The sequence below is a fragment of the Vombatus ursinus genome, unplaced genomic scaffold (genome assembly GCF_900497805.2).
Source record: "Vombatus ursinus unplaced genomic scaffold, bare-nosed wombat genome assembly UNPS02008961.1, whole genome shotgun sequence".
In the NCBI taxonomy this organism is placed as follows: Eukaryota; Metazoa; Chordata; class Mammalia; order Diprotodontia; family Vombatidae; genus Vombatus; species Vombatus ursinus.
In genome coordinates, this window is record NW_020948739.1 from 3696733 (window position 1) to 3711332 (window position 14600).

Here is a 14600-nt window from a genome sequence, read left to right on the forward strand (position 1 = left end):
CTACACACACTCTGCAGTTTGTCTCCCCAAGGCATTTTTCTCACTCATCGTAACAATTCTCCCAGAAAGTTAGCTCACTGTCCTCCAGGTGTCGGGACATCTTAGCAAGCCAATGGGGTACACACGTGCACTAGATTCCTGTTTCGTTTATATCTGTACACGTCGCCTCTTCCTCCCCTTCCTGCTTGGAATGGAATAACCTCCTTGAGGTCAGGGACACTTTTGCCCATGATCCTAGATCACAGCACCCAGCACTTAGTATAAATGCTTGTTGATCGATTGAAGTCAACATCAGGGAATGATGAGACGTCCTATAAAGCACTAGCTGAAGTATCAAAACAAAGACTTGGGTTTGATGGTCAGTAAGCTAAAGTCCAGAGACAACATTAACAGCAAGATGGTCTAGGTCAGCCTGGGATGTTTTCTTCTCTCTGGAGATTTATTTTCACCTAAAATAAATTCCTAAAGCTGAAGTAGGGTTAGGAGATGGTGCCTGAGCCCAGGGCTTCCAAGAGGCAGAGATGAGGAGGAATTGCTTCAAGAGAGGTACCAAGAAAGAGACCAAACAAATGGGACTTGGAGGACAGTATGGGCAGGGACTGGGTTCAAAGACCGCTGGTTTTTGAATCCTAGCATTTAACACAGTGCCTTGCACATAGTAGGTGCTTAATGATATTTGTTGAATTGAACTCAATCTACATTCTACTTCATACTATAGTAATTTGAATACTTATTCCTTGCAACTAGGTGGCTCATTGGATAGAGCACTGGGCTTGGAATCATCTTCATAAGTTCAAATCTGGCCTCAGTCACTTATTAGCTGTGTGGCCCTGGGCAACCACTTAACCCTGTTTACCTCAGTTTCCTCATCTGTAAAAATGACTAGAGAAGGAAATGGCAAACCACTCCAGCATCTTTGCCAAGAAAACCCCAAATAGGGTTATGAAGAGGTGGATACAACTGAAATGAAACAACAACAATAACTTATTCCTTATCTATGAGACTTTGAGTTACTTGAGGGTCCAGATGGTCATACTAAGCATTGTATCCTCTCTGCAGAACCAGGCATGACTTTTTTGCATAGTAAGAAACATAAATATTTAAGAAATATTTGTTCAACTCAATTCCGGTATGACACACTACGAATCAATTTTGCATGGAAATAAATGAGATCAAAGGTGATCTTCTGTCACAGAATGCCCATCTCAATTTGTTTTGTGCTTTTGAACTCTGGAAAGTTATAACTTATGTATAGGCTCTTCCCACAAGTAAGTACAGGTTAAAATTCAGTTGAAATTCAGCTCTTTAGCACTCTCTTTTTACCTAGAATGGCTTTTTAAATCTCTGAGCTAATTATCTGCAATAAAAACAGCACATGGCAGATGAGAATATCACTAATAATTTTAATAGGAATTCTGACATCTGTGCTGATAAAAAAAATCAAATTGCACAATCTATTTGTCAAAGACATCATAATGAAAGGTAAATGTATGATATAGCATATGAAGATTTTCTTCAAACTCAACTATTATATCAGAGCATCAGAGCTAAAAAGGATCTGAAACTTTTATTCTTTTATAAGAAAATTCAGCAGTATGGCATAATGGAGGACTGGACTTGGGAGTCAGAAATACCAGGGTTCAGATCCCACCTCCAACATTTAACCTCTCTGAGTTTCAGTTTCCTCATCTATGAAATGAGGATACCTATGTACCTATAAAATAGGTATCTACCTACCTCACAAGGTTCTGATGAGGTTAAAATGAGATAATTTATGGAAAGTGATTTGCAGACTTTGAAAGCATTATATAAATATCAGTTATCATATTTAACATTATAAAGTATGCTTTTCCAGTGAAACTTTTCTATCTTAAATAGGGTATTTTTTTTTAATGCACCATCCAAGGATATTAAGCTTTGAGGTCCATAATTAGAGTGTACTGCTGGAAAAAAAAATCCAGTCTACAAAAGGCTCTTAATTTTCAAAGAATGACTGCAAATGAATGAATGATTTTTAGAAAAGATGATTCACCCAACTAATCTAGGACTCCAAGGATTAGTTCTTTATTAGTATGCTTTAAATAATTCTCCCTCATAAAAAAAAAAAAGGAATGGTATAAAGTCTCTCTTCCAAGAGTGTCAGGAGTAGGTAAGAAGAAGTGAATATAAAGTAGGGAAACTGATTCCTCTAAAACACATTTGGCTTGAATATGAAACATGATGCACCTGCATATGTGTATACACACATCCGAACACACACAAACACTCATCTATGATATATTTAAATTTTACAAGGACAAATACATGATGACTAATCAGAGGTCTGAAACATTAAAATAATTTCGGATTACATTTCTAGACTTTTTGGTTTTCAGAAAGCATTAGTTTCTCAAAGCTGAGCAAGCACATGATTGTTCCAAGAGGAGAGGGGGCAGGAAACACTGAGACAATGTGAACAAATGTCACCATAAAATAACTTTTGCCACAAATAGGACATGTGCAGTTTGCTTTAAAGGTGGTATTGAATAACAGGCCAACAAACATTCTTCTTGGCATTCAGATGTCTTTCTTTTCTCTGCCTGGGCTTTTTGTGGAGTTGCTTTCATCAGGCAAGGTTCCATAGGTTTGGCCATTGGCCTCTGGCTGGATTTTGTCCAACATTTGTTTCCCTGTGGGGATGAGAAGAATTTTTAAAAAATCCTTCAAGTCTTTTTCCCCCCCTTTTGGGCCAGATTAGTGATTTCATCAGTTTCGGAAGAAGCTTGTGTTTCTTGGGCAGAGAAACCTTCCCTCTAGCAAAGCTGATTAGAAATAGTTAGTGGCTTATAGTCTTAGAGGGTTGCTGGAGGAAATTAGAGTTTAAGTAACTTGCTCGGGGTCACAGAGCCAGTATCAGTAAAAGGTGGGTCTTGAATCCAGGTCTTCTAGATTAAATTCAACTCTCTAATCCACCTTGTGACACTGCCTTTGCACATGTCCATATTAAGTAAATGCGCATAGCATTTTAATGGTCCAAAAATAGAAATATCCCCATTTCATGGGTGAGGTAACTGAAGCTCAAAAAGGCAGGGGAAGCAGTGTGATACAGTGGAAATAATACTGTCTCTGGACTCAAAAGAGACAAGAGCTGGATTCGAATCCCACTTCTAATAATACCCATGTGACTTAGGGCAAATCACTTAGCTTGTGTGGGTCTCAGTCTCCTCATCCATTAAATAGGAGGTCTGGACTACATGACTCATGAAATTCCTTCTAGTTCTAGAGGTATGTCACTTTGACCTAGGCTAGTTAAGTCAACAAGTATTTATTAAACACTTAAAATGAATCAGGCATCGTGCGAAGTGCTGAGGATACAAAGAAAAACAAAAAACAGCCCCTTCCTCTCAAGGAGCTCGCATTCCAGTAGGGGAGACAATAGATAAATAACTAGGTACATGCAAGATTAGAGGTAGCTGGTTAGCTCAGTGGATAGAGTGCTGGGCCTGGAGTAAGGAAGACCACATACAGTTACTGCTATGTGACCCTGGGTGAGTCACTGAACTTCTGTTTTTCTTAATCCACTGGAGAAGAAAATAGCAAATCATTCCAGTATCTTTGCCAAGAAAACCCCATGCACAGCACTGATGTGCTATGGTCCATGAACCCACGAGGAATAGGACACAACTGAATGACTGAACAGCACAGCAAACAAGGTATATTCAGAGTAGGAGGCAGGTAATCTGGAAGTGGTAGGCACTAGCGGCTGATGGACTGAGAACAACCTCCAGCAGCAGGTGAGATTTGAGTAGCCTCTTGAAAAAAGCCAGAGAAGTCAGGAAGTAGAAGTGAAGAGGGAGAACATCCCAGGCAAGGTGGACGGCTAGGGAGAATGTCTGGAGTCTGGAGATGGAGCAGCTCATTCAAGGAACAGCCAAGGAGGTCTGCATCACTGGAGTATAGAGCATGCAGAGGGGAAGGCAGAAAGGGGAGAGGTTAGGTTGGAATTTAAATGCCAGACAGGACATTGTATGTCAAATGTCAGAGTCAGCCAGGAAGACTTGAGTTCAAAGCTGGCTTCAGAAATGCAATAGCTGTGTAACCCTGGGTAGGTCACTTAACTGCTGTTTGCCTCAGTTTCCTGAACCGTACAATGGAGATAATAATAACACCTACCTCCCAGGGTTGCTGTGAGAATCAAATGAGATAATATTTGTAAAACATTTAGCACAGTCCCTGGCACATAATAAGTGCTTAATAAATGCTTGTTTATTTTTTTTAAATCAAATTCAGATTAAAGATTTCAAAGTCCTATTTTCTTACCCTTAACCACAGTTTTTCTAGTGTTCCACTTATTGATAAAGCACTTACTAGCCCATACAAATTTCTTCTAGCTTGGGGTTTCTTCTTTTCCCTATGCAGATCACATAGCCCACACTACACATGTAATAAATTAAGGCATTTCTTGTTAGTGACCTAGTAAATTTATTACTTTCCCCAGGCTTGTGGTTATGTCACATGAGAATATTCCCCTAAAAATATTTACTGTAAGTTAATAGTTAAAGAGTTCTTGCCATGGAGGCCAGTATTTGCTATGAACACTGTGCCTTTATATGGCTCAGGTCTGTTGCCCAATGGTATACTATTTTAAAAATATTGGCAATATTTTCAGCATGTGAGTCTATGAATATCTCCTGCATGGTCTTCTTTTTCCCTTGAGATCACAGCCCTAAGGGAACAGTGAGAGGGGGAATGGCCAGACAGAGATAGTGTATTTCTTTCGGGGGAACACACTTGATGGAGGATGGTGAAAAGTTGGCAGAGGCGGTGATCGGGAGAATGAAGGGAATATATCTTTTGACAGGTATCTGACTCAAGCTTGTCCTACTTGGCCTCAAAGGGAAAAACTAGGCCTAGTGATGCAGAAGTTCTAGGAAAGTCGTACACGGTGTCAGAAGGCCAGGGATGTACTAGTAAACGTTTAACCATAGGCTCTCCAGGAAAAATACACTCATGACACAATTTTAAATTTAATTTGCATTATTAACATTTTCTCTATCACTTTTTTAAGTCTAGATAATCAATGAAGCAATAATCCAAGCCGTGATTTATAGTGTTTGCTGATTTTCTGGGAGTAAATGCTCATACTAAAAATTTAACAATCAGCTCCCTGAGACAGTACAGCTGGTTACAGCGTCCTTGCCATACAGAAATTGCAATGTCTCCCTCTCCCTCTGCATCTCTTTCTATTACTGTGTCCTTTTTAAAAAATATATATCCCATATTTATCTGTGAGAACACTGCTTCTTCCACTAGAATATAAACTCTTTGAAGACAAGGACCATTTCACTTTTGTATCCCCAAAGCCTGATCCATTAAAAATGCCTGTGGGTGGATTGATTGATTTGTGAAGACAGGGATTTTTTGTGAATGAGTTCAAGAGTCTGAAATCTTACCAGGAATCTGTCCAAAATCAATGTATGATTGTTGTAAATGTTCATTTTCTCGATTTCTTGTGACCAAAACCACTCCAAAGAAGGACAGAAAACACCTGTAAGAATAGTGATTGTAAAAAAAAAAAAATGGAACTACCCATCATTTAAACAAATAAGTAACTGGAACCTCCTACTCCCAGTAGCAACACAGATTCCAATGGCTTTGCTCATTCTGTTTCTTATTCTTAGTGAGCTGGCCACCATTTGTCCTTGTTGTGGTTGATGATGCTTACACCCAAATCTGAGGCCTGGGTAACTTCTCATAAATCCTTGCCCCATGTTTTCACCATCTGGTTGGCTAAATCAAACCCTCGCCTCTTTGACATTATTTGTTGCTCTGCAAGCCATCTCTATTACTGGTACTCAACATATGATTTAAAAAAAACTATTCTTTAATTTTCTAGGACATTTCATTGTCCTTGGCCTCAAGATCAGTCACAGGGTTCAGATCCAGAAGTTCAGCCTTACACAATATTTTGTGAAATTACATTTTCAAGTAGACTTTTTTCTTGTTCAGAGTAGAGTAAAAACAAAACTCGAGTTGGAATTTTATGGAGTAATTAAGATCAAGTGAGTATACTGTCAGAAAGCCATCATTGCCATGTATGAGCGAACAAGTTCTATGTGTTGTTCACCGTGATTTATGTCTATTATCCTCAGTGCCTGGCGTGGTGTCTGGCATAGAGTAAGTGCCTCATAAATGCTTGCTAGTTAGCCAATTATTTCCAAGAGCTCAATGCCAATGTAGGGCCTTTTTTAGGGCTTCCAATCTTCTTAGGTGGGGATGAGTATTAGGGATTATAGTCACTAAACCCACACAGTGGGGTCCCATATCAAAGGACTTTGGAAACAGCAGAACTGTACCAATATAGAATATTATCAAGCCCTAACCCTCAGCCTGCCTCAGTATAATTGCTTCTGTCAGTCTGGGTGGCCCTGAGGGCACGAGTGGTCCTACAAGATACCTGGAGCATTTATTAGGGAGTGTCTTGGGGATTTGTGTGGGTCTGATACAGGTTGTGAAGGTGGGCCATGGACTGGACCAAAGAATGATTTTTTAGCTTATGGTAGAACAGAAAATACCTGACTATCCCGAAGTCCTCAGGAAGACAAATACTTTAATGACATGTCTCCTAGCCAAAGCAATGCCTGGGATGCTGACTTAAAAAATCTTTCTGTTAAGAGCTAAGATATCCTACACTACATGTATAGCACCCATACCACATACATGGTACTCAAGAATATAAATGAGAGGAATATGATTCCACATTCAAGTATTTCAAAAAGGAATTTTTCCTTTCAATTTGTTAGCTTTTAGTAAGCTTTTGGAATACTCACCCAAAAAGGTACATGAATGAACTAAACAAGGCTGCCCCAAGGAATTCCTGATAAAATATGATTCCTAGAATGGGATTGAAAATAAAAAGAATTATATATCTCAGCTTCAGCTGCACAGGATTCATTTCTAAAAAATGATATCGTGCCATTGGCTTTAAGTAAATGTTGTTCAGTTGGGTCTGACTTTTTGTGACCTCATTTGGGATTTTCTTGGCAGAGATGTTGGAGTAGTTTGCCATTTCCTTTTCTAGCTCATTTGACAGATGAGGAAACTGAAGCAAACAGTGTTAAGTGACTTACCCAGGGTCACACAGCTAGAAACTATCAAGCCAGTTTTGAACTCAGGTCTTCCTGACTCCAGGTCCCACACTCTATCCACTGTGCCACCCAACTGCCCTGTTGATCACTAACTCTATAATTTTAATGCTTTATTGTCATATAGTTTTGGTATTTTGACTATAATAATAATGATACTAGCTAACATTTATAGAGCACTTCAAAGTTTATAAAAGTGCTTTATAAATATTATCTCATTTTCTCTTCACAACAACCTTGGTGTTCTTGTTAATCCCCATTTTACACATAAGGAAACAATGTAAGGGACCTGCCCAGGGTTATCCAACTAGTGTCTGAGGCCAGATCTGAAGTAATCTCAAGTCTAACACTCTACCCACTGCACCATTCACTAGCTGTCTATATTGATAGAAGGCATGGATGTTCTGAACCTCCACATGACTCTTGAGTCACTCTTCTCTTTTCTCCTGTCCCTATTCTAAAAGTAGAAGAGAAAATCTCACCTTGCATATGTATATATACACACACATGAATGAATGAAAAAGCATTTATTAGGTGTGTGCTATGTGCACTTGCTTACACTGCTTGGATACAAACTGGAAAGTAAAGTGTTCCAGTTTCCAAAGGAGTTCACTGCTGAATTGGGGAAGATAACACATAGGAGAGTTTTCAACTGTACATACACATTGTATCACATTACAATTGTTATTCATTATGCATAACTCATGTGAATGCTTGAGAATAGGAATGTCTTGATCTGGCTGAAGGTTTTGTCTTCAAATAGTTCAGAATCTCTCTCTAGTTTACACTTCTCCTTCAATTAATCATCAAAATCCGCTTATTTTTGCTTTAAAAAACCATCCCTTTCTCTCTATTCTCACTGCCCAAACCCTAGACCAAGCCTACTTGGTCTACACCCTGCATATTGCTACCATACTAATCTTCCTTAAATGTTACTTTCATCAATTGGGACTTCCCCATTCAAAACCTTTCAATGAAATGTGCCTCTGTATGTTGTTGCATTTATATCTAAAATTCTGCTGTATCATTTTCAACTAAATGTAAGCTCCTTGAGGGTAGGGATTTTGATTTTTTTTTTCGTTCTATGTATTCCCTAGGAAGTACAGTGTACAAAACAGGCACTTAATGCTTTCAACTGAACTGAATTAAATTGAATTGCATTTCAATGGAATCTGGTGCCCCACCCAACATTATTTTCCAAAAATCTTCAATATGCACCCTTTGATCTAATCAAGCCAGTCTCCTCACTGCTCAGGATCACCTCCTCTCTTATGTTACTCCCCTAACCTGAAATGTCCCCCTTCCCTTCTGTGCATTCAAATACTACCCATTCTTCCAGGCCCATCTCAAGTACTACCTCCTTTATGAATCCTCTGACTTATCTAGTCCTTAATCGTCTCTGGCTACCTTCAAGTCCCAATTAAAATCGTATCTTTTATAGGAAGCCTCTCCCAACCCCTTAAATTCTCTTTTAATTACTTTCTATTTTTCCTGCATAGCTTGTTTGTACATATCTGTTCATTTGTTGTTTCCCCCATTAGGGGTGATTAGGTGGTACAGTGGATAGAGTGCCTGGCCTGGAGTCAGGAAGACTCATCTTCCTGAGTTCAAATCTGGCCTCAGACACTTATTAGCTGTGTGACCCTGGGCAAGCCACTTAACCCTGTTTGCCTCAGTTTCCTCATCTGTAAAATAAGCTGGAGAAGGAAATGACAAACCACTTCAGTATATTTGCCAACGGAGAGTCAGACACAACTGAAATGATCAAACAACAGCAAAATGTCTCCCCTATTGGATTTTTTTGTTACTTCAGGGCAGAGATGGGCTTTTGACTCTTTTAGAAGCTTAATAAGTGTTTATTGATTATCTTACTCTTTTTTGAATGTCTACCAAACTTTTCAGTTATACCACACAATTTAACATTGAATAACATTTTTTGTATTGTTTGTTAATTTTATGGTATGCTGTTTGTTAATTTCATGTTATGCTGTTTGTTAATTTCATGTGAGTTAGTTATTGCCTAAATTACATGATAAGCTCTTTTACAAGTAGGTACCATGTCCAATATTACTTTTGTACCTCTCACAGTACCAAACCCAGTGCTAAGCATAAGGTAGGAGCTAAATAGAAATTAAATAAAATATACCAGAGGGCTGATATATTTCAGAGGGCATGTGACTTATAGCTTCTGGTGAAACTGATACTTTTGTGATGGGAAACTGGCCAACAGTACCCTATACTCCATTCTAGTGAAATCATGCTAGTTACTACTAATCCTAGGAATTTCTAGCTATTAATAATACCTTCCAATTGATTGGTACTATAAAAGCTGCCAAAATGATTCCTAAAGTGCAGGATGTCATCCCACATCATCTTCCTCCTCAGTAAACTCCAGTGACTCCCTATTGCCTCCAGGATCAAATTTAAAAGCCTCTGTTTGGCATTTAAAGCCCTTTATAACTTGGCGCCTTCCAACGTTATATACTTTACTCTCTTCTATATACTCTAAGATTCAAAAAATATTGTCCTTCTTGCCTTTTCACTGGCCATTCTTTAGGCCTGGAACACTCTCTCCTGACCTCTGCCTCCTGGCTTCCCAGGCTTCTTTTAAGACTCAGCTCAAATCTCATCTCCTACAGGAGAACTTTGTCAGTGTTCCCCTCCCTTCTCTCTCCACCCCTGCTAGTGCCTTTCCTCAGAGATGACTTTCCACCTAATCTGCACCTATCTTCTACTTACAGAATTGTTTGAAGAGAGGAGAATATTGTCTCCTCTATTAGAATGTGAGCTCCTTGAGGTCAGGAATTGTGTATTTTTGGTTTTCTTTGTATCCCCAGAATTTAGCACAGGGCTCAGCATAGTAAGCACTTAATGGATGCTGGTTGACTGATTGACTGATTTGCTGAGCAGAGATGGTCCAGTCCTGACATGAACGGATAGAAGCCTCTTTCCCATTAATGTAAACTAAGCTTTCTATCTGTACTTTCTCTCCAACAAAAAAGTAAAGTTTCTTGTGCACATTAATATTACATTTTGTAACATACACATAAACGATGATGGCCTTATTTCTTTCTTTCCCTCAGATTGTAAAACTTAGAGAGCTATGTATTTATATTTATCTATGTGTATATATACGTATATACTCACATATGTACATATTTATGGAGAGAGAGAGAAAGGAGGGTAGAGAGAGAAAGAGGGAGGGAGGGAGGGAGAGAGAGAGAAAGAGAGAGTGAGTCTTTTTGGTTATATTCTTTGAGTTTTAAATTCCCAATAAGAACAAAATATTAGGGGAGAAGGAGAAGGACTGGACCTGTGATTTCATTGGCATAAAGAAGTCCCAGATGAAGAAATTCCATCTACCAATGTTGGTGGGTCAATACCTTTTCTGGAGTTTAGAGGACTGCCCAGAGTACTGAGTACTTAAATGTCTTTCCCAGCTCCCACCATCAGTACTGTCTCAGACCTGAGACTTAAACTCAGGCCTATCTCAGTCTAAGGCTGGTGTACCAGCCACTATGTCACACTAAAGTTAGAAGTATCCTAGACCTTTATTTTATTTCCTTCATTTAGTGTACAGATTCTTCACAAAAATTCTACCAGCATGCCTCCTACTGTTGTGGAGGTGGCCTTGTGTTCTTGAATGCTAACAGCAATAATGTAAGCTCTGGGCCAATATAACCAAAGTGGAGTGGTTTGGAGCATTGACCTGGTTGAAAGGCTGTATGGATGTCTTAGTTGGCTGAAGACTAGCTTTAATAAATTTGGTGAGGTTTACCATCTGGTTGGCCTTGAGGGGATTAATGTTCTGGCTATAGCAATTCTTGAAGATCATCCATTAAATTATAGAGGGATTGTGATCAGTAGCAATGCAGAGAATACCCAAACTAATCACAGGTGCTTGAAGGATTGGAATTGAAGTGCAAAGTTCAACCCTCAGAAGAAGACTATTAATTAATTATTCCTCAGCATAGTTCGTTGGCAAGCCACCCTCATCTGTCACACTGCAAAAATGATTGTACCAATTCAAAAATAGAGAAATCACAACACACAAAGAAAATGCATGAACTTTGCATTGGGAGATGAATCCCCCTGAAACACAGATGTGGCAGGTACACCTCTGGCCAAAAAAAATAGGACAAGCCACTATTGTCAAACTTAGAAAAACTACAGCTGAATGAATATATGGAATTTTGGTTTGGATCAAGTTTCTTAACTTTATATTATTTTTTCCTCATATTATTATTTTAGTCATGAAAAACAAACAAATAACCAACACTTTTCAGTCAAGAGCAAAAGAAACTTGTATTTGGAGAAATTATTTAATCATGTTTAATCAAAATCTTTAGCCTGGCATTAGAAGCCCTCACAATCTGGCTCCCACCTACCTTTCCAGGCTTATCTGGTGTTTGTGATTCCCTTTCATGTACTTCCTCTTCTAGTCAAACTGGCCTCCTAGCTGTTTGTGACATTCCACCTCTCACCTTCGTGCCTTTCCTTCGATCATAGCCCATGTCTGGAAGATGCCTCTTCCTCACCTCTGCCTCAAAGAATTATTAGATTCTTGAAGACCATCCATTAAGTTATGCCATGATTGTCATCAGCAGCAATGGAGAAAGGACCCAAACTGACCTTGGAGCATCAGAATTTCAGTGCAAAGTTCAATCCTCAGACACAGACTATTAATTATCCTAACAACTCAGGGTCCCCTCTTCCCCCACTCCAGTTGTCAGTATCCTCTAACTCTTGGAATTACTTAGCATGACTTTCTATGTACTTTGTAGTGTCTTTGAACATAGTATATGACCTCCAGGAGAACATAAGTTCTCTGAGGGCAGGGGGTGTTCCTCTTTGGTCACTGTATCCTCCTTAATGCCTAACAAAGTTTCCAATGAAACTGAATAAATGAAATAAATGCTTGTTTATATACAATGTCCACAATCCAGATGCCTACCTGCAATAATGGCACTGGTAGTGAAGAATATGTAATTCCATGGTACAACTGTGGTTGTATTGTAGAGCTGTGTGGCTTGGTTCAGAAACCTAGAACAGAAAACAGTTATTGACTCTGAGAGAAGATGCATTTGGTATGAGGGAGAACTTTAAGGAGTCCATGGAGTTCAGCCATAACTACAAAGAGAAATATACCAACAGAGCATTCCAAACCAGCGGTCATAGCCTATATGCATTTGATGTATGAGATCAGATGTCAGTTTTTATGGTCTGTTTAAACCAACAACAGCAATAATGAAAAGTAATTAATCATGTTCAGAGGCCACGAGAAGTTTCAGTTGGAAGTATTTCAAGCTAGTATCACATCAGGATAGGCAATGGGATCTGTTAGACATCAGATTCTGGGAATAGCCGGACTGCCCATTGACATGCCTCATGCCAAGAAGAAGATGGAGAAGTCAAAGACTTGTCTAGGGTTTCAAAAACAATGATCAGTGCTCCAGCTGTAGAGCATATGTGAATAGCACAGCCTCCCACTGCCTTCAACCGCTAACACAAATTTCAGTTCTTGCTTGGTTTCTGTGGCACTCTGTGAATGAAGAATCCCTCCTTTAAGGTTTCCAAAGGATCAAGGCTGGGGAGCGGGGTGGGGGGTATAGGGCTGGCACTAGATGGGGCAGCTTTCTACCCAATATACCAGTTTGTCTGTCTGATTTACTGAGAAGAAAAGGTGAACAGGACAGAGAATAGCAAAATACAGGGACAGGCTTTCTAGATGTCTGTGCTCATTAGAAATTCCACTTACACTTTAAAAGCTGCCTTTTTTTTTTTTTGGTAAGGAAATGAAAAGTAAAACAACAGTGACAAAAGGTTGGGTTTCTCCAAATTCCTCCTACGGATGCTCAATAGTCATCTTAGGAGAATATCCCTTGTTTAGAAGGGAGATCTACTGAATGAGCAGCTGGGCCAATGTATAAAGTGGAGCAAGGAAATTCTCTCTTTCTCTCTGAACATGGCCTGATATTCCCCAGCTGGCATAGGAATTTGCTGATGCTAGACCACTGAGAAGTTATTTTTGTGTGACATTTTTGGGGGAACATAAAACTTCTTTTATAGACCATATGGCTGATTCAAGGGAGCGTAGCAGGCAGAGGAGTAATCATGCTTTGAAAGGGTGGGGGGAGGGGAGAATGGATCAAAGCAATTGAGGGGAAGGAAAGAGAAAGGAGGAAGATGTGGAGGAGGGAGGGAGGGAGAGAGGGAGAGAGAGAGAGAGAGAGAGAGGAAAGAAGTAAGAGGTTTTAAATGTGTAATGCCACCACTACTAGATACCATGCAATAATCACTTAGTGGCTGACAAGCACAAGGTTAGTTCTAGTGGAAGACAAAAGTTCTCATGAAAGGATTTCCTTCCCAGCCAAATGTCTGCTTTCTTCCATCTCTGGGCAATTAATGAACACGAGCTAAGAGACGAAGGTGAAAGGTTCATGGATTTCCTATATTTAGAATGAAATCCCTGGATGTATACTTACTCCTGTGATTTATTGCTAATGACAATACATGTAACATGGATATTAATTACAAGTAAAAGAGCATCAGGAAAACATCAAAGTGCACTTAACTGGATTATGTAGCACTTTAAAAATCACAAGACATTAAGTTTCTGTTTAGAAAGAGAGAGAAAAGCCCCTTATGACTAGATGAGAATGACAAAGCAAGATAGAATGGCAGGCCGTGTGAGCTTGACAAACATGGAAAGAGGCTAGCTATACCTCACTTTAGTCATTAGGTGTAGTCAACACACATCAAAATGCAGAGCAACAGAAAGGAATACTGAAAGACTAGTAGAGATTTAGGAGCTGACTTACTTGACCTGAAAAATACAAGATGCCATCATGATGACGAACATGATATAAAAGATAGGGTAGGTTAGCTGCATTTCCCCCTTCACAGAGAGAATAACCATGCTTGAGACTGCCTTCACCGAAATAACAGTCAAGGAGGCTGAAAAACAAGAAAAGAAAAACAAAGCATTTTATTATGTATTAGTTATTATCATTATAAACAATCCTCTCAAACTATTGGTATTTTAGGATGATAAACTGGTCAGATCCAATTATATTTAGTTCATTCCATTTGTTCATTCACGCAACCTGTCCCAAATTGAACTCATTGTATTTCCCCCAAACTCTCTCTTCCTAACTTCCCTGTTAGTGTCTAGGGTACCACCCCGCTCCCAATCACCCAGGCTTACAACCGAGGCGTCTTCATTAACTCCCCACTCTCTCAAATCTCCAATTGCCAATCAGTTTTCAAGTCCTGTTGTTTCTATCTCTGTAACATCTTTTGTGGACATCCCCTTCTCTCTTCTGACTCTGAAACTGCCACCATCTTGGTACAGGTCATCACCCTATCTCAAGTTTCTCCCCACTCCAATCCATTCTCCACTCAGTTGTCAAATTGATCTTAAAGCACAGGTACAAGTGTATTGCCCCTTCCTCCATTCAAAAACCTCCAGTGGCT

The 14600-nt window shown here is 39.4% G+C and overlaps 1 protein-coding gene across 2 annotated transcripts in view; it reads right to left on the bottom strand.

Moving 5' to 3' along the window:
* Positions 1 to 914: 914 nt before the first annotated feature.
* NIPAL2 (NIPA like domain containing 2) overlaps positions 915 to 14600 on the bottom strand; it is a 131203-nt gene continuing 117517 nt past the window's right edge. Inside the window, exons 7-11 of one of the 2 annotated variants that reach the window (XM_027849869.1) lie at positions 13946 to 14081; positions 12079 to 12167; positions 6810 to 6873; positions 5433 to 5527; positions 915 to 2669 (exon numbers count right to left, since the gene is read on the bottom strand). In XM_027849869.1, the coding sequence (XP_027705670.1) occupies positions 2557 to 2669; positions 5433 to 5527; positions 6810 to 6873; positions 12079 to 12167; positions 13946 to 14081 (497 nt within the window). In that variant the 3' untranslated portion in view covers positions 915 to 2556. Of the gene's footprint in view, positions 2670 to 3620; positions 3929 to 5432; positions 5528 to 6809; positions 6874 to 12078; positions 12168 to 13945; positions 14082 to 14600 lie in introns of those variants that run through there. The other variant, XM_027849870.1, reaches the window with a different exon arrangement.